This window comes from Trichinella spiralis, assembly GCF_000181795.1.
Source record: "Trichinella spiralis strain ISS 195 chromosome Unknown Scfld4, whole genome shotgun sequence".
NCBI classification, from domain to species: domain Eukaryota; kingdom Metazoa; phylum Nematoda; class Enoplea; order Trichinellida; family Trichinellidae; genus Trichinella; species Trichinella spiralis.
Genome location: NW_003526943.1, coordinates 10,006,968 through 10,027,781, shown reverse-complemented (window position 1 = coordinate 10,027,781; position 20,814 = coordinate 10,006,968). Strand labels below are relative to the sequence as shown.

Genomic DNA, 20,814 nt, shown 5'->3' with positions numbered 1-20,814 from the left:
AAATAAAATTTTTTTTAATATGATATATTACTGTATTTATTTATCAGTAGAGAAATCGGTCAGGTAATATTGGTGTGATTGTAATGATAATGATAATGGTTTGTATAATTCATGAAAGAATATATATTGTCAATATAATAAATGTTCTTATTCACTATGTAAATTAGAAAAAAACAACTTGAATAGTTGATTTTAAAGTTGTTTTTGCTACTACATAGTGCGTGCAGTTGTAAAATAATGTTAAAAGATAGGATAGATAAGAAAGATTCAGTTAAACATTTGAAAAGAAAGTAAGCTCATCTGTGAAAACGTGCTCTTGGATTGCGGAAGGGATTTGAATGGGGATTGCGCGTACCGAATCCAGCGAATCCATGGTTTCCATTTTGTTGAAACGGCACGTTTCCAGGCATTCTTGTCGACCCAAAACGACTACAGCGCAAAGCAGGCATTGTTGCCATGTTTGGAAAACGATGCTGCGGTGCTGCGTGGAAACGGCTTCCGCCTGCAATCATCGGATTATGGTCCATCCTCGCCGGATACCGTACCCTGCCGTATCTGGTGGGGTTAGGATAATTTCGTGGATGGTACAACTGCGAGCGTTGACCATTCTGGGCAAAATTATCCACTGGCATTGGAACTGCTTGCTGCACACCTTCGGCAAATTTGAAATTATTATCATTTCGTCGTTGGTTGTTTCTTTGTCGTTTCCTTGCACAATTGGATACTTCCTCAGCGTTCATCATCGGCGGTTCACTTTTGTCACATTGACGGTTGTTGGCGCAATTTTTGCGCATTGACGATTTCCACTTTCGTTCCGTTTCATCATCGCTGAAATCTCTTTCATCTTCCGGAACTTCGTGATTATGCATCCAACTAGCGTCACTCCCTTTGGTGATCAAACTGAGAGGAATGAGTTTATTAGTGAAGTCTGGGTCATCTGCATAATACAATTTCATCTTTTCTTTCAATTCCAATTCTTCAATTTCCGATTTGTCGTTGTAGCGAATTACATACATCGGTCTTTTCACTAGACCGAACACTTCAAATATCTACGGGTGTTGATAAAAATTCCGTGATTGATACAAACTTATTAACTGTTTCAGTTTTATATAATATATACTATATACCTCGCCAACTGATTTTCTTGAATCGTTGAAAACAATCGTGTTTTCTGCAAGCGGTGGAACGTTCTCACTGGAATGTATTATAACTGAAAAGCAGATGAAAATTATTCAACACAAAAATATCAATAATAATATTATTTTTTGTATACTCATTTTTTCAAAAACTGATTTAATTTCTCCAAGTTCTAATAGTTCGACATTGCCATATGCTTTTATCGACAATCTTTCAATTTTTGGTAACTCCTAAAGCAGAGCATGTACGAAGTTTATACAACAAAAAAATCAAAATACTTCAGGAGACAGTTCGCCGTAAACTTTAGGCGCCTTTAAGTTCCCATTGTACTTGTATCGGCTAACCGCAACAGAGGTTTTCAAGACACTGTTTAAAAACAATGTTAAATTCACAAAAATCATTTTTCATTATTAATACAAAAAAATTATTCTAAAAAAAATAGACATACCATAGAAGATTCGATTCCGAATCAACGCTGATATCAGAACTGTCGCTGAATTCAGCGAGACTGGAATCTGAAATTGAACTATCATCATCAGCACTGGAATTTGAGGCAGTTGAATCGGAGAATTTTCTTGAGCAAAATTTCCAAATATTAAATTTATTCAAATCATATCCACCATTCGATGTAAACTCATCGTCTACGTGCTCTACCAACTGCTGCACAACTTGCATAACATCACATTCAATTTGACCATCGTCAACAGAATTAGGTGAACTTTCAGCAGACAAAGTCTTGGCATTCAAATGGGAATCAGTATTACAAAATGTTTTCGTCGATGTGTTATTCATCGTAAAACCTTAAAAACAATTTTTACAATTTCAAAATAGATTATATAGTTCAAATGAACAGTAATTGTTGATAATAATGAAATGAAATAAACACTGAACATTTTAAAAACCATTATTAAAATTATTAAAAACAATGAATATTTAACATAAATTGTTAGAAAGCTTCCTCATTGTTATAATAAAATTATACAAATATCATGACCAATTCGCGCAATAAATTATGTGGAAAATGACTCTTAACAAACAATCAAATACTTTAATTTAAAAATCATCGTCAAACAAAAATTCAATCAACAAAGCACCAATGCGTCCTATTTATATTAATAAAATGTGAAAAATAAAACGTTTTACACATTTAACTGCATATATCATACCAAATTTACATATCACAAAAAAGTTTCACTGCCATCGGGTAAATTGTTGTGTAATGCCTACCGTAATATGAATTCAAGATCAGTTTGTATTCTTGTATTTCAATTTTATGAAAAAAATGAAAATAAATATCAAACAATAATTCTAGAAGCAATCATATAATATATTAATTTTTTTAAATATTCTAAAAAAACTGAAACAAATAAAAAAAATTTTAATACAACAAATGAAGAAATGATTGTTTGGTTATCTCGCGTTTGATTGGCTCGTTTTCATCGCGCAGGATTAGTTGCTTTTGCTGGTGATGGATTGGTTCTTTCCTTTCGCATTGGATTTGGTGAAAAATGGTTAAAAAAATATATAATAATACCAAGATAATGCTATACTGACTTTCAGACTGTTATAAAACTTCTACTGCTACAATAATATAATTTGATATTTTTATATAACCATCGAAATTATGTTTTGGATAAAATTTTTCATCTCTAATGATTAAATGGGAAAAGTTTTCTTATTAAATAATTCTCTTCTCAGCAAACAGATGTATGTTTGTAGATAAACAAATAAATCTGTTATGGAAAATTATTAAACTGAATTTTTTTAAACAGTACCTTTCGTAAATTAAAAGACACGTCGAAAAATCAATTCTTCATCATTTTCAACAATACAAATTATATAAAAGTCTTGAAATAAAAAAAAGAACAACAGCAACAACACACGTTAAACGTTTCACTTGTATTTCAGATGTTTCTAAAAATAGTACATGGCTAATAATAACCTTTGATTACATCTTTTGTTAACAAACAAACATGAATGAGCGTGTTGCTTATGTAAATATACGTAAAATATTTGAAGAGAAGGGGCTTGTTCAAACTGGTAGTGTTTAAAGCATAGAATCTCACAGCTGATCACAAACTGGTTTTTTTACTATCACTAGCGTAGATCTATCGAGTGCACTGATCAGATAATTGGCTTCTTTGCGCCTGATTAGCATTTACGACATGACCTGACTTGTGGCTGACTGTTTCGATAATGAAATAAACTGGTCAAACTCATTTCTTTGTAATCTTGATTAAGCACAGATGAAATTAATTGCCAAGTAATGAAATACTCAAATAAACTGATTACGCAGCAAGTCGCCAAGTTCAATTTGTACGTCAGAGGTCAGCACTGTACGCAAGGCAAATATGAGTCATCAATCAAATCATGCATAGGAGAACAATGAAAACTTTTCAACCAATCAAACACAAATAAAAACAACCAATCAAAGAGTTCTTATATTGATGAAGCATCATCATGTGTTCAATTGCATGTGCTACACTGGAATAAATTTTGAATTTTAAACCTGAAATACGTTTATTCTTTACTGCTGAAGTGACTATTTGATAAGAAATCGAATTTGTAGAAATGCTTTTATTAGCTTTGAGAATTTTTGAACTTTTTATTTACAAAATTATTTGTTCATCAGTAATCAATTGAATCTTATTATTTATTGCGTATAACAAAAAATCGTAGATGAAAAGAATTTTCTAACAATTTTTCAGACAACATTCAAATATTGCCAAAAACTTTCTGGAATTAATTGTTCTTATTTATCATTTTTGGATAAAGTTTTCAGTATACTGTAATTAAAGGCAATAACGTTTTTGGAAGCAACGCGATGGCACCGTAAGTGAAATATGCGTTTATTTTTGCATAAGTTTAATTTAAACATAGTAATATGTTGTCTACTCTTATTATATTCACATCCGTCTAATAACATTTTCATTTTTCAGCTGTTCTTTTAGCTTGTGAAAATGTCACGATTTTATTGTTATTACTATCATCACCATTATTACATTTTAAAATATAATTTATTGGGTTATATATCAACAAATTGAATGGATATATATTAAATTTTTTTTTGAAAAACAGTGTTTGATACATTTTATCTATTTCTGGTGTGTTTTTATGTTAGCATATGCTGTTTGACATTTATATTCAAAACAGGAAATTGAATAAACATTTTCAAAAATTTCTAGGCGCCTATTTCTGAAGAACCAGTTTGTCTATTAATTTAATAGATTTCATTACAAACAAAACTCGTCATTTATTTCTTTACATGAATGCTGAAAGATAAATTATACAATGATAATGATGATAATGGTATTTAAAAATTATTTTTTATCATTTATTTTGAAGGGAGCATCCATGATTTTTAAATTGTATGTATGTAAATAAAAACAGCTGATAATTTAAAAATAATAATTTACTAAGGATAGATTTTCGAAATATTTATTGATTTTTATTTCAATCTTCTTCATTGTTGATAGATAATAATTTTGGCATGTAATAACTGTTAATTTTAAATAATTAAAACGAAATTTGCAGATGCTGAACGTTAATGATCGAAATGACCAGTATTATATAACATTAAACACAATATGAAAATATTTTTATTAGTTTTTCTGTCGATACATTTTAGCCGAATGTTTAAAAGTTGAACTTCTTTGGATAATGTTATTTCATTTTCAGATTAAACGCAAGTAAAAAAAGAAGAACTGGGTAAGATTTAGGCGTAGTAGTTGAATTGTTAATGAGAGATTTAAAAATCCCATTGTGTAACGCTTGCTTGCTTGTGCTTGTTTGTTCATTGATGAGTAAAAAAAATAATTATATAGTTTAGTGCACAAATGAAAAAATCCCATTCTGTGCTTTGTGTTGCTGCTAGTGTGTATGTGAATAGTGATCTGTGCTTTTTTTATTTTTCAGAATTATAGAAAACTAACTTGTTATAGGAGCAGTGAAATACATTTATTGTAGTATTAGAGGAAAAATTCAATCACTTTTTGTTAGGAATAGCATTTTATCTGTTTAGGTCGGAAATGCATTCTCCAAATAAAACATTTGGAGAACGACCCCAGTCATTTGCCCTGGATGAAAGTGGAGAACGTTATTACATAGGCTCCGAGGTGAATAAGATGCAAATGATTTGTTGAACTGAACTGTTTATAAAATTACTGAATTTCAAATTTACAGGTTGGCAATTATATGAAACTATTTCGCGGAGCTTTGTATAAAAAATATCCACAACTGTGGAGGCGAACGGCTACACAGGAAGAGAAGAAGAAAATGCAAGAATTAGGTATGGAATTTTTATTTAATTAAAAAAAAATTCTTTAAATTTCTTATTCCATTGCCCAGGTTTCAATCAGAATACATTATCGACAAATATTATGCTCATGCGGGCAAGTGAAGTGGATGAAGTGCTCAATGGCAATGATGAAAAATACAGAGCACTTTCTCTGAGCAGTTACGGTGATGGTCAACTGATAGCTGCTACCAAGTGAATTTTGCAAAGAAATTTTAAAAAAAATTGTAAAATTTATGTTCATGTTGTAATCAATCGATTGCAGAGACAATAATAAAATGAAGCGAGCAATGTGGTTGGGACAGTTTGCAAGCGGATCGCATCATCTAGATGCTGTACCTTGTTCAACGCCTGTTGCTCATTGTCGAATAGGTCATCGAAAGTTGCGTACGTTTCCGCTTTGGTAATTTTTTTTTCTCAATTCTCAACTGTATATTATTTATATTTGGGATAATATTCCATTTTTTCCTTGCTTGTTTTTCAAGTCACGATGATACAAAAGTGGATCTAATTGAACTGAATGCAAATCAACCTGAAGTGCTTGTTCCAATTCGCCTCGATATGGAATTGGATGGTTTCAAACTCAGAGATTCATTTACGTGGAATAAAAATGGTAATTTTTCTCAATTATGCATGGATAAATAAAGCAAATATAGAAGAAGAAAGAAATGATGATTTATTTGTTTGTTGTCTGCTTTCTTTTTTTTAAGAATCTGTGATAACACCTGAGATGTTCGCAGAAATTCTTTGTGATGATCTCGAATTGCCACCAGCTAGCTTCATACCAGCTATCGCACAAAGCATACGACAACAGTTGGATGCTTTTTGCGCAGATAATCTACTTTCCGATGAACCCGATCAAAGGGTAATTTTAAAGGTAAAATTAATTACTATTGTAATTACTTACTTGTGTAACTTTTAAGAATTTCTTTTTTTCATTTATCACCATTTTTCAGTTTATAAAAGAGAAAAAAACATACTTACCGTATATTTGTAATTGACTTTTTATTTTAGTTGAATGTTCACGTAGGAAACTTGTCTCTGGTTGATCAAGTCGAATGGGATATGTCAGATCCTAATAACTGCCCAGAGTCATTTGCGATACAGTTCTGCTCTGAGCTGGGACTTGGAGGAGAATTCGTACCAATCATTGCATACAGTATACGAGGTCAGCTGGCATGGCATCAAAGAACGTATGCATTCAGGTAAATAACCAGAGAGACATGCAAAGAGAGACCAAGTGTACTGTTATTTGTAAAACACGTGCACATTCATTATTATTAATTTATTCATTCATTCCCTTTTCTTTCTAATAGTGAATCCCAACTTCCTATTATTGAAAACCCTTACCGAACACCTTCCGAAGCCGAACAGTGGAGTTTGATTTTGGAAACGTTGACTGACGCTGAAATGGAGAAAAAAATACGTGACCAAGACAGAAATACGAGACGCATGCGGCGACTGGCCAATACATGGTGAATTGGATCCAACTTAACAATTTCGCATGCACTACGCACACCCCATCCATCACCAGGCCTGCTTTGAATTTGCAATTATAAAAACAAAATCAGTTGCATAAATCATACAAATTTACTTTATAAAAAAGTAATGCAATTAATGCTGTCGAGCAATTTCGCTCAAGCACGACAACAAATCATCCAAACTGAATTCCATCTGTATATTGGAATTCGGATAGCATGTATTGATCAGATGCTCATATTTTTTGTATTGTCGAATAAATTCATTTTGCACATTTCTCCATATAACTTGCAACAGATGCTTTTCGTCGGAAAGATGCTGTTCTGTGGTGTCGTACAATTGTTCGATTCCTCTGCGAACTTCGCTGAGCGGATAGAAGCCAACAATGCGTCTCAACTCTTGCCTGTTGAACGCTTGCTGATAGCTTATATCTTCAGCTTTCATACCTTGATCGATGAATCGAGAAACATTGTCAAAAAATATCTACAGTCAAATCATTTCAATAGGCAATATTGCAAGAAAAAACTGCAATCGCAACTGCAACTCAACAAACTTACTTGCAACTTTTCGAAAGGTTTTCCCATGATTTCTTTGACGTAAGCATTCATTGCTGCGAAATATTTTTCTTTCGTTTCTTTGCGCATAGAAATCAAGCATGCAATTTTCAACTGTGACAAAATTGCTGAAAAGCAAAACAAAACAGCAAGATCCACCACCACAATGAACAAGAGCATAAAAGAAGAAGAAGAAGAAGCAAATCAGCTTACAATGCAGAACGTGATAATTTTCCATTCGAACAATCGACGCAGGAGATTTGCCATTCGGATCTGTTGCAGCCACTTCAATTCCATCCCAAAGTGAGTTGACAAAATTCGGATACCATCGATCCACATCACTTCGACGTTCTCTATTTTCATATGCTAATTCAATTTCTTGAGCAAATAACTTAAAAATAAAATAAAAATGAAATTACAAATAAAACCAAAACAGATATTTATAAAATTGATGTAGTACAAGAAATTTTGTTAGTGCCGGCAAAATTCCATATTTGATTTTCTTTGTTGATTTGGAAATGCAAAATGATTTCGAATTCACCTTCTACAATGTATATATATATATGCATGATAAATTTTTTAAAATGCATTTAAAAAATAAAAAACCATGAAAGAATCAAATCGTCTTTTCAAATGGACAATAATTTTTCCAGTAACACTGGCAGCGTATGAACCGTTCTCATTGCTCAACGCACGATCCGTTAAAGCACTTAGAAGGTAAACTGTCAACCTAAGAGAACAATAAATATACCCGTGATCAATTTTAAAAAAATGGATGAATAATATATTTTTCCTCCACTCACAAAGGATTTTTGCTTTCAAAATAATCTAAAAAACTTTGAAACAGTTCATCCACAGAGCTGTATATTTTGCTCAAAAGTGATCTGATCAAATCGTTTGGATCGAAGCTGAAATTTCGAACAAATTAACAACTGATAAAATAATAATAATAATTTTCATAATAACCCTTGGAAATATTGTTCGTTCTGTTGAAATTCGGCAACCTGCAGTAACAATAGGTGATTAATTGAAATGTGAAAAATGGAAAGCAAAAAAGAATATCATTTTTACGTGCTTAGGCCGCAGAGTGTGAGGACCGCTGATGTGAAAAAACCAACAGCAAAATTTTTCTTCAATCGCAATTTCCTCTTCAATACGGCTAAACGCCAACGTTATAACCTGAAATATTTTCATAAATAGAAAACCAAATTTCAAAAAAAAAATTGGTTAATTATCGATCAAAATTACCTCGTTCATTTCCTGCTTTTCCTTGGCGCTTATACTGAATATTGGAAACGTTTCGTGAAATGTGCTGCTCACCGACGAATATGACTTCAACATTTTCAACAAATCAGTCGATTGAACTGAACTAGCTGAACGGATATTTAAATAAATATATATATTTTATCTTAAACATAATTCATGATGGAAAATTTACGAGTGTTGCTTTGGGAACAGAAAATTTTCGACATCCGCACTTGCAAATCGGAAACAAATTTTCCCATTTCTGTACGATTCACTTCCCTCCTCACATCTGCATATCGCTAAATTAGAAAACAAAAAACAGAACATTATTCAACTGTAATAATGCAAAATAGTGAATTTACAGTAAGCGCACTTTTAGAATGATAAAATAGCCTCTTGGAACGGATGTTTTTAGCCAAAGAATCAGCTCTGAAAATGGCTTCAAAAGACCATAAGTGACATCGTGTTTTGGCATTGTCAATTCATCTTGAAAACTTTTAGCTTCATTCACCTTAAAATGAATTCTACTAAAAAAACGAAACAACAATGCAAAATGATGAAGCATATACAACGGCGCGAAAAACGCCCGTCAAATGAGCTACAAAATGTTCGGAGAATTTCTCTTGTAGTTGAGTAAAAAGTTGCATTTGTTCTTGATAAGCAACCATCTGCTCCATCCCTGCAATAAAATTTCACAAACAATGGTAATACTGTAAAAATTGTAATATTCCACCTGGACTCACGACGGCATCAATGCACTTCTGCAGGTTCATCGCGGCGCGTGTGCATTCCAAAATTTTCTTAGGATCCGAAAGATTACAAGCACTGAGTACAGAAAAATCTGCATTGCTCAAATCCAAGCACGTCTACAATTCATTAATTAACTAATAATGTAAAATGAAAAATTTTGAATTCAAATAAGCTTGTCCAACCAAAAAATTTGTCAACTCATCCATCAAGCGTATACGATTCGTTGAATAAACGTTAAAAAGCATATCTTTTTCTTCCATCATTTCCACACCTTGTTGGACATGCTGCAAATTAATTCAGAAAATTATAAATCAAATTATATTTAACTAAACATACCGCTAAAAGCCGGTCATAAGTGTCCAGTGTTTCTTCAATTTTTATTGAATCACTCAATAAAAGATCAAGTTGATTCAACAATTCGGCAATTTGTCTCTCACTGCCAACAATCGCTTGCATGTTAGTCTGAAAAATAAATTTTCCATCTTTAAATTGCGATAATAAAATATCTAGAATAAGAAATGCTTGCTTTGTCTAAGATGGACAGCTGTTGATGCAATTTATCAGAAAAACTCTGCGCATCAGCAATGCTCATATTGTACTTGCTGAGAAGATTTTTAAAATCATTTTCTTCCAATGGTGAAATTGTATGAAACTCTTCTTTGTTGTCCAAATTTGAAGTCGTACCAGCAAAAGATTCTGATTCTTGACTTATACGACATTCTGAATAATTTTTTACAATTATTAATAATATTTACAGTAATTAAAATTAAAAACAATCGAAAAAAGCCATTGTATAGCCTTAAATTCATACTCTCGATTAATTATTCATTTATATAATTAAAATATTCTGCAAATCCTTTAATAGGTATATAACAGTTATTTAAATTACAAAAGTTAATATTGAAATATCAGCTTCTACTGTATTATCAACAAAAAAACAGTCATAATTTCACATATTAAAAAAATTATACAGTAAATTATGACGTTGCTGAGAAAAAATAAAGCAGTATGAATTATGCACATTCAAACCATTACTAATATAATAACATATGTTCTTTTTTACCCATCTCTTCTACGGGAATTGAAATGTTTACAAATTCTGGTTTATGTGAAGCTAAATGCCGATGGCACACCTTAAAAAATAGAAACACTGATACGCAATGCAAGAATATTTCGCTTCCATTGCATACTTTCCACATTTGACGGATAAAACTTTCTTTTTCATTGACATTACAAATTTCCCACCGATAAGTTTTATCAGTTGTTATTTCTAGCTCTGGAATACTCTAAATTGAAATTATTTTCAAACAAAACAAGCATCATGTCAAAATGAATAAGAAAGATACTTTTCTGGGGTTGATACCGTCGATTAACTTGATTTCCTTAAAAAGCCACGAGTGGAGCATGGTCAACTGTTTTCCCTTGTCACTCATACGTAGTTCGTGTAAACGAAGAGTGACGGGATGAAAATAAGAAACTGAAACAAAATGAACAAATGCAATTTATTATTAAACATTCAAACAGCTTACTGGTGACACAAAGAAAAGACCGCTTCTTCTTCTTTGACGAGCTAAATACACTGATGAAAGTGATTATTCGCTCGTCAATTTCTTCAAACACTTCTCGCTGGATGAACTGCTTTACTGAAAGATCCATCGAAGATAAACTTTTTTACAATGATTAATCTCTGAACTGTGTGCAAGTAGAAAATTTACTGGACAACTGCGGCTATCTGAAATTGTAGAATTAAGTTTCAATGATTTAATTAAAATGTGCGTGTAAAAGAAAAATTACATCAATCACATTAGTTACAATAAACTCAAATTGATGTCAACTGCATTAAATGTCAAGCTAAATAAAAGTTCTTCACCTAAAAAATAAGAGAAATTATGATAAAAAAATTACTGTAATACAAGAACATAACTATCATTGTTATCAAACAAATAATAAATCACCAAATCATAATTTTCAATAATTTATATTCACTAACTTAGATATGTTTATTTTAAATTGTATTTTTTTTAAAGTTTAATACAAAAATTCAAAAAAATTTTACTAATGACTACCGGCATTTTTCGCTTTTCTACAGTATTAAATAAAGCAAGTTGAATAGATGAAGCAAAATAAAATACTTTGAAACTTTGAACTTGAACGAAAATTATACACGTCTAATAATATTATATTTTGTTTTTAATTTTAACAGCATTTTTTTGGATTTTCTGTTTCTATTTGAAACTAGGCAAAAACGAATCCTTCAGCTAATACGTCGGCCTGATGAACAATCTAATTGGTCAGTTTTTATCTCTATTTTCAAATTATACCTACTTTGCGTTGTCTTGCTTTTGTTGTTCTTCTTTCTGGCTTTTCCCTGTTTAGCGGTTGTTGCATTCCACTCATTCTCATCATATTTTTAGAAATTATAATAACATATTACATAATATGCATGATAAATGTTCTAAAAATTGAAGAAATTATATTTATGAAAAATTTTATATTTGTTTGATCTAAGCTGCTGGCACTGTTGTCATTATTCGCTTTTAGCTGGACAACTGCAATGTTGGACGAGTTTATGTTTGCTCATCTTCGCTTTGTATTAAAATCGCCTTATGAATAAATTATTCAATGGTGGAAAAGTTTGATGATTTGTGTTGGAAGAACAACGAATGTGCAATTGAGCTTCCTCTCTGTTGCTTGTAGGACGAAGATTTGTGCACTTACCCAACGATTGATTGCCAAACAATGTAGATTTTTCTGGGAAAGTGCAAAACGACTGTTTTGCTTGTTTTAAATTTTAATTTTAAGAAAACGAAAAAAGATCTTTTTTTGTTGATGGCGGCACTTTGCTGAAAAATGCTATTTTCAAGGAGTAAACATATTAAACCAGTATTAACATTAAATCACGAAAAAACATATTATTTGTTGATCAAGATAAATTTGAAGAAATTAAATAAGAAAAGCAATTTATAACATGAAATTATAATATTCAGCAATCAGTCAAATGTCAAACTATGAAGCATTTTATAAGCACAACTTTTAAAGACGTTTCCACCCTTACAAGAAAGTAAAAAATTAAAGAAAATATTAAATATTATAACCAAACTAATGTAGAATATCATTACAATTTGAACAACGTCGTAAATTAATTTACTCAACGAGGTCAAAGATCAAATTTTGATAGACAACCACAGATCCAACCTAAATGGCTAATCATATTGCACAATTCATTCACCAATTATCGTTCAACTGAGAACAGCCTATCCGTGAACAGCCAATAATAAAAGGGAGGACAAAGAAAGAATGGGCAAGATATGACAATCCCAACCAGTTGTTGAAGCTAAATCAGAAACCGCCTAAGTCTCCTCTGTTCAAGCACTCGATGATTGAGCTAGAAAACAACATGACGGCTGGAGTTCTACCATCGGTCGAGTTCTGGTGTTGCTGATATGTACATCATAGTGATGGTCAGGTTTAGAATTGAAAAAGTCCGAAATGCTGCCCATTGCTCCTGAGAGTCAGAATACGGTCTACTCTCAGTGACGTGTATGTTCGCAACAGTAATAATTTGATCGTATCACTTTTTATTAAAATAAAAAAGAAGCTGAACAACTAGAAATCACGTTTATTTCTGAACATTATAAGTGTGAAAAGCATTTTGCGTATAATATTATTTCTTTTAAAAGTATAAAATAACGCTACAGTATTAATACAATCAAGTAATTTTAGTTTCTAAAAGTTTCTATAAATTTCTATGCTCATGTATATAAATAGGAGTTGCGTTGAGCACTTTTTGCATTGCGTTTGTTGATGCCGATGATGCATGATGTAGGTGATGAACAGCAAAACGCGGTTCGTTTTGGTGAAGAAGAATTTTTTTAAATCCTCTCAGCAGTGTCAGGTTTTGTCATTGTGTTCCTAGTGGGAAATGGGTTCTTGATGCCGATTATCGCAGACCTAATGGCTGTCTACTTCTGTTCTTTTACGTTGGTGCTATAGCGCTAATTTGACCTGAGTGAGCCGCTTTATAGTGTGCGCTTGACAAAGATCCAGTTTAACCATGAAAATGTTCTGTTGACTGCAGTAGAGTTGTTAATGAACAGACAGTGAACTCTTAGCAGCTTTTGCATTTTTCTTAATGCGGTGCTTTTTGGTTGTGTGGTAGAAAGACTTAAAAATAGTCTGTACTGCAGGCTGAGTATATCCCATTTACCCATAAAATGGGACTACGTAACGAAATTGGATGAATGATATATACTCGATTTATATATTCACAAGAAAAATCCTGAAATCATGAATGAAATGAGTTCATTACTACTGGATTACTTGTGTCATCACGGTCGCACCAGGCCATTTCATGTGCCATTTTAGCTCATTAGAAAAGCCCACATCCAAATACAAGTTCTATTCATAGAATGAAGCAGCTGCTTCACTTAAATAAAGAACATGTACATTAACCTGTCTATGTTACTCTTCAACGAATGCAGTTGAACAGAAGCAATGGTAAATTGCAATTAATTTTGCCATTCTTGCATAAATGCACTCAAACACGACGAAACAGAGATGAATCGCCATGGACTAGTTGAAGAAAGTACGAAGAAGTACTAGTTGAAGAAGTAATAGAAACGAGTACACATTAAACAGGATGTAAGGTTTAATCCGCAAGCAGTTGGAGAGCTGAATGACGCGAGAGTTGTTGGAATTTGTCTGATGGAACGCCGAGCAGTTGTGAAGCATTACAAGAATCGCTGGTTGGTGGTTGCTCAAGAGTTGTCCGTTTCGACGTTGATGTTAAAAGAGTCGGTGAAAATTCCATCCCACGGTCCCTAATCAGCAGCTCCGGCATCCTGCTGACTGTGGCACTTTTATGTACGGTGGATATGGACCATTCACGTGGAATGTCCAGAATCCCCAGTTCAGAACTGCTGCTTTTGTTCGGGAAATACAGTCCATTGTTTTAATTAGATTCAGAATATTGCTCACTGTGCCTTGTTGTTTGCAACTTGTTCGAATATTTGCATTTAAATAAATGTGAAACATTTTTACTTTGTTCTGATTTATATTAAGAAATGAGTACTTTTTGATAAAATTTCCTTATGTCAAAAATTTACACGTCACGAAATTTTTTATTTGCAAATTTACAAAAAACTCAAACTTCTTTTTCATAATACATTTTCATGATGAAGAAATGCACAAAAATTTGTTCACTTTTATTTTCAATTTCATTTTATGTGCAGAAAATTCAACTTTTAAAATTTCAACTTTCATCTTGGAAAATACGCATAATAAATGTGCTTTGCTTTATCTTTTTATGTTATCAGTGTATGATTTATTGTTTAAGTAATTTGTCATAAATGCATGTTCAATGGCATTTATTATTCATAAAATGATTTTAATTTAAATAGCAGGATTTTAATTTTTATCTGTAGTTGAAATTAATTTTTTCTGTCATTATGTCAACTTCAGTAAAATTAAATATATATTTCATAGAAAATATAAGTACATATCACAGAAAACAAGCAAGAAAGAATTACAAAACGAGCATCTTTTATAATTCACTCAAATTGATTATTTGCTCAAAAGTGTTTTGCAGTTGTTAGGTTAAAAATAACACGAAGAAATTTCTATTACTTGATAAAATTCACCAAAACTGTAGTGTATGATTAGTTTAGTAATGAAAAAAGTGATCAGTTTGTCATAATTTTAAATTGCTTGCGTAAAGCCAGTTTCGCACAAAATAAAATATGTATTATTGAAATGCATTTTTCCTTTAAGATAAAAAAGTCATTACAATGGATGAACATTTGAAGTATGCATCTGCAGCTGATTTTCAAGTAATGTATTGCATATAATACTTGATTATTTTTAAACTGTACATGGATTTGTTTTAATTTGTTTTATCCGATTTGACCCAAATAAGGCAGTTGTGATATTTGCCATCATTCGTGCCATATTTATTAGATAGCGCTGCTTTCTAGATATGTTCAGACATTGCATTGGAAAGAAAAGTATTTGCAAAACGAGTCGTTGAGTGTTCAAAGAGCACATTAAACTGATTTTTCATCTTGTCATATGTTCATATAAGTGTTAATAGTGTTTACTTGTCTAAATATAGTTGACTGAACAGCTGAATTCAGGTTTGTATTCTTGCTTTTCAACTGCATTGTTTATGATTTCATATGATACTGCAGATTTTGCTTTATTTATTATTATTTTTAAAAATAAAACTTATTATTAATGCTTGACTGTTGTCAGTTGGATAGGTCCATTCAGCGATTTGGGAAAATGTCAGCAGTTGGCTCGAAACGATAATTTGAAATCTCTAATTTTAGTTGTTTTGTCGATGTAATGAAATTTTTTGTCGATAATCTGTAATTTATTATATTTATATTTTGCATGGAACATTTGAAACGCCGGTCTGCAATGTAAATTGTAAAGAAACTGGATGTGAATAGGTCATTAGCATTCTTTGATGTATGGAAGTTCTTTCTAACGTTTGCTGTAGGTTATGTGTCGACAAATTGTTGTATAAATGTTTGTCAATGATGCGTGCGTTTAAAATAATTTGAAATATATGTATGTAACGAATAGGACAGTCATAATATTGTACAAGGTTAACATGTGCAATATTTCGTTAGCTTAAAGTTGAACGTTTTTAATGAATAGTAGGATATTTTAATAATAGCAACAGAAAAAAAATATCAGTTCATAGTTTGTTCATACAACACTTGTATGTGGGTAGTAGATGTTGTTGAAGAGACTAGATTTTATTGAGAATGATTTGAAGGAAATTGAAATTGTTTAAGCATCATCAAATGTTTTTACATATAATTTTCAGTTTATGTAGCCAATTTTGCTTGTGATGGACACGCTTAGTATGTGGCAGATTCATGTTATCCATCATTTTTCATCATTGGTTGTCGAAGCAAATTGATCAGATCTTGTTGTTGAAGCTTTTTATTTTTTTGTTTTTTGAGAATCGTTTGTGAGATGCGATTATTGTCAATAATAGCAATTGAATGGAAATGACGCAATTGATGTTCAAGTTTCATGAAATCTCAGTTCAGCCAGCTTCTTATATTCATTTGAAAGAATGAAGTGTTGTTTTTGAAACTGAACATCAAATTTCGCTTTCTGTATTGCAAGCAGAGGACCAGTTGTACAGTTGCTTTGTTGTCAGTTGTTGTTTTGATCAGTAGTAGTAAACATAGTAAATTTGTAAGTTAATGAATTAGATTTCAAATTGTGAATTCAAATTTTTGAATGAAGTAAAAAAAGAACAGCTTTTAAATCGGTTTGAATTTTGTTTACAAATATGCAACCTAATCAGTAGCGTTTGTTAACGTATTATTATTATTAGCAGCAGCAATAGTAGTAGTAGTAGTAGTACTAGTATTGCAACGATTGAATTTAAAAAAATGCAGTTGTCTGCTGGAAAATTGTTTGAGATTTTTATGAAAATATAATAAATTGAATTAAAGTGATTGGAAATTTATCAATTTATGAACAAGAACACAAGTAGAAAATTCAATCATTTGTTTACGCTTATATTTGTGCTGATTTGAATTAGCGATCATTGATTTGTATGTTATATTGATTGCTTCGTAATGCTCTGGATATATTTTGTTGCAATTTGAAAAGTGATTGAAAATAATTTTATCGTATGAATTTATAAAATCAGATGAGTTTTTTTGCAAAGCTTATTGCACAGTAGGACTAGCGTTTTCAGTTTGTTTATTTCAGCTTTTCACTATTGTGGTGTGGTATGAGATTTTCACTTAAATTATTATGCGCTGCTTATTTTCTCTTCCATCTTGCGCGTCGATGACGTAAAGCTTCAACGACACAACCGAGTTAAAATTAAAATGTTTACGAGTTTTCATTTTCTGAGCATCATGTTACTCATGTACGTATGTACGGAAGTATGATTATGCAGAACAATATTTTTTGAATTGATATATTGAATTTTTTGCAGATGCTTTTTGCAAAGGTATTTGTTTTTGTTTTATTGAATGAAAAATTTTTGTTTGATATTTATTTTATCAGTTTTATTGTAAATTTAAAAAAGCAAAGAATTTACGAAACCGAAATGCAATTATTCAATATAGCATTAAAAAAATTTTTTTCACTCCACTTGTTCTTGCATATAATTATGATAATGTTTGAGAACTTTTGGAAGTTGTTTGGTTTTGCTTTTGCTATTTTTTTTAACAAGCATTATTGGATCATCGTTTATTAATTGTATTAATCACGTATTTATTGCATTAATCATGTAATAGTTGTTTATAAGCTGTTTTTATGTGAAATTATGCAAATATGAAATTTCATTTGAAATTGTTTGACAACAAGTCAGAAGATAATTTTTTTATAATAATGAATTTTATACATGTACATATACATATGCATTTATATTTTGGTCAGTGATTATGATCATCGAAAATGATTGATAATTTGTCTCTCGTCGATTATTAACCCAAATTTTGATTTGAATATTATTTATTTTCCATTCGATAATTGATTGGTTTGGTGAATTTGATTTCTTTCTACGTACTTGCGTTGTTTCACACGCCGTTTGCTTTTTCTCCTCTTCTTCCACAACCAACATTCATTCATTCTTCTGCTATAATTTGTTAGTTAACAAAAAAATAAAAAAAGTAAGTAATGAAATTGTTGTTTTTATATTACAACGTTATTTATCATAGCTTTTTCTTCTCTTATGGTGTATATTTGTTGCTTTTTACTAGCTGTGAACTTTCTGTAATTTAGCTGATTTCATTTCTCTCTCCCTCTCCCATGATGCACAAATATATGTATTATCATCATCATCCCAACATGTGCAATAGCTTGCTAATCAATTTTGAATATTAAATTTGTGCTTGTGTTCATGTTTATTTAAAAAATTTTTTTGATAATCTGTTGATATGGTAGAAAGTTGTGCAATTATTGTCAACGAACGAGAGATATTGTACTATATTATATAGCGGCACAGTTTGTGTTTTTCGATGCTTTTCAACACAAGTTTTCAACTCTGCAGCTTTCGTGCTGAAAATGTTGGTTGCGTTGTCACCGGTTTATTTATATTTGTTGGCTGATATTATCATGTGAAACTTTGACGTCATTCTATATGTATATAGGTTGTTGATGTGGAATGGTTAATTCTTTTTTTTAAATATGTATTGCTTGTTGTTTAATTATTTATTTTTTTAATAATTCGATTAATATTGAATTGAAATGACCATTTTGCACGAGCATGAGAGTTGACTGGGGCATCATCATTTGCACTATCGTTAGCTTTTCTGCTTTGTTGAATATCAAATTTTACGCATTTGTTTTCGTTTTCTTTTCCAAATGCAACGTTGCAGTCAATTATTAATTCTACCTGATTATCATTATAATGTATTAAAAAACTGCGTTTTGTTTTATTTTGTCGTCAGTCGATATTGTTTGTTTGAATTTTTTTAAAAAATATAAATAAGCTGCTTTATTTTTTTGCTAAAAAAATTTAGATTGAAAAAAAATTCAAATTTCACATTTGGTCAGTACAAATTTTTCAACTTTTTGAATCAAGTGATCTCGCAGAATAGGGGCATTTTTTCATTCCTATTCTTTGTGTATTATTATTTTTTCTTTTTTTTATTGTTGATCAGCTGAAAGCTTACTTGCTTATTATTGTGAAGTGCAAGTAGTATTATTTACGGCTTGGTGACGTCGACTGATGGTGGCTGTTGCATGAATAAATAATTTTCAACTGATCATTTCGAAAGCAAAGCAGTTTCGACGAAATTTACATTTTCGCCTACATTTTCACTTTGTTTTTTCTTTCTTTAATTCAATTTTTTATTTTGTAATTTTTTTTCTATTGTTTTTGCACCGCCCCTGAACTAGCTTGTGACTTGTTGTTTACTTCTAGCACTGATTAATTAATTAATTAATTAAATAATTATCTGCTGTTGTTGTTTATACATGTTGAATACATGTTTATATATATATTGTTTTTTTATTGGATGCGTATAAAAATCAATGTCGCCTGAGAAATTTGCACGGATTTCACAATTGATCAGTGGCAACTGAACAACTGAATCTCTGTTTCTTCTTCGGTTTGCTTGCTTGAGTAAGAAAAATATCATTAGCATTAATGTAATGCTAATGATTTTTTATTCAGAAATTTTAATATATATTCTGTATTTTTTTAATGTTCATTTCAACAATGTTATAACGATCATTCTATTTTTGCTTACGTTAAAAGAAACAAGCATTCATTCATTCATTCATAATTCTACTTGGAACTAGAATTGCAGCAGCTGAATAATTGGAATTCTCCTCTTGTGAATATATTTAATTTCTGTTCATCTTCGTAATTCATTTCTTTACACTAGTAATGAAAAAATGATTTAATAATTAATTATATCATTTTTAAAAATTGAATATCTGTTTGTCTGTTTATAAGAGATGTGAATTTTTCTATTTTGAATAATCAGCTGTGATATTTGTGGTGATTGCATTTCATGCTGAAGAATCTTCTTCACCGTGTGACTGTTGTTGTTGTTGCGTTTGAACAATGCAAATCACATGCAATGTTCAAATAAAATGCTAACTGAGCACGTGATTTTTCTTGTCACTTTGAATAATAATTCAATTCAGCTAAACTGCTTTTGATATTTTCTTGCTTTTCTTTCTTTCGTTGAGCAACAACAACAATAATTAATTAATGTTAATTTATTTTTGCAGAAAAATTATAATTCAAATTTTCAGGTTCAATGCTAACAATTTTCATGCAGTTTTTTACTTATTTTTTTATCAGTATAATTTACGATTATTTTGCTTATTCTACTACATTCTTTTCTTTGTTGTTTTTGTTTTTTTTTTTTAAATTTTGATTTATGTTTATTTGGGGCGGTGGTTTGTGTCATGAAGAGAGGGTTTATATAGTTCGTTGATTTTATTTACGTTTCAGTGGCGCGTCTATGATGTTCTTGGAATTTTTTCAATTTCCATCTCCACACACACTCTCTCTCTCTCTGTTTTGCACTCTTACTTATTCTCTCTTGTTCTTTCTTCATAAGCTTTTCATATGTTGGGATGTTGTAATCCATCTGCAGGTAAAGGTACACAATTTGAAACTCTTCCTCTTGTTCATGCTATCATTATTATTGTTAAACATTTTTGAATGTTGATTCTTTTCATTTAATAACTGAGCAAACTTTCAATTAATAGAAAAATTAAAATTATTGAAGATAAAAATCCAATATATACAGTAGCGTTGATAAGGGGGGTCCATTGGGAAAAATTTTATGCTACTTTCACCATTTCCATCCCCTGGGTCCCAAATAGATCTTCTGGATACTATATCCATCCCCTTAT

The 20,814-nt window shown here is 31.0% G+C and overlaps 4 protein-coding genes across 4 annotated transcripts; 2 read left to right on the top strand and 2 right to left on the bottom strand.

Moving 5' to 3' along the window:
* Positions 1–296: 296 nt before the first annotated feature.
* On the bottom strand, positions 297–2,042 carry Tsp_06225 (H/ACA ribonucleoprotein complex non-core subunit NAF1). Its single transcript, XM_003378239.1, has 5 exons — positions 2,024–2,042; positions 1,586–1,937; positions 1,416–1,448; positions 1,121–1,194; positions 297–1,039 (listed from the first exon to the last, which is right to left on the bottom strand). Exons 1-5 carry the CDS (start codon positions 2,040–2,042, stop codon positions 297–299), a joined length of 1,221 nt encoding a protein of 406 aa, XP_003378287.1.
* A 2,395-nt stretch (positions 2,043–4,437) lies between these two features.
* On the top strand, positions 4,438–5,630 carry Tsp_06226 (chromatin regulator subfamily B member 1). The gene is made up of 7 exons (XM_003378238.1): positions 4,438–4,446; positions 4,483–4,509; positions 4,672–4,700; positions 4,816–4,845; positions 5,159–5,252; positions 5,320–5,425; positions 5,485–5,630. The coding sequence occupies exons 1-7, from the start codon at positions 4,438–4,440 to the stop codon at positions 5,628–5,630; spliced, it is 441 nt and encodes a 146-aa protein (XP_003378286.1).
* Positions 5,631–5,709: 79 nt separating this feature from the next.
* Positions 5,710–6,640, top strand: Tsp_06227 (chromatin regulator subfamily B member 1). The gene is made up of 4 exons (XM_003378237.1): positions 5,710–5,813; positions 5,917–6,044; positions 6,142–6,296; positions 6,446–6,640. The coding sequence occupies exons 1-4, from the start codon at positions 5,710–5,712 to the stop codon at positions 6,638–6,640; spliced, it is 582 nt and encodes a 193-aa protein (XP_003378285.1).
* Positions 6,641–6,777: 137 nt separating this feature from the next.
* Positions 6,778–11,115, bottom strand: Tsp_06228 (exocyst complex component 1). The gene is made up of 22 exons (XM_003378236.1): positions 10,989–11,115; positions 10,806–10,936; positions 10,650–10,745; positions 10,523–10,592; positions 10,030–10,179; positions 9,796–9,941; positions 9,642–9,743; positions 9,443–9,575; positions 9,279–9,388; positions 9,083–9,220; positions 8,903–9,008; positions 8,713–8,837; positions 8,536–8,643; positions 8,431–8,468; positions 8,302–8,372; positions 8,071–8,186; positions 7,925–8,008; positions 7,624–7,855; positions 7,468–7,592; positions 7,077–7,393; positions 6,858–6,970; positions 6,778–6,836 (listed from the first exon to the last, which is right to left on the bottom strand). The coding sequence occupies exons 1-22, from the start codon at positions 11,113–11,115 to the stop codon at positions 6,778–6,780; spliced, it is 2,697 nt and encodes an 898-aa protein (XP_003378284.1).
* Positions 11,116–20,814: the final 9,699 nt, after the last annotated feature.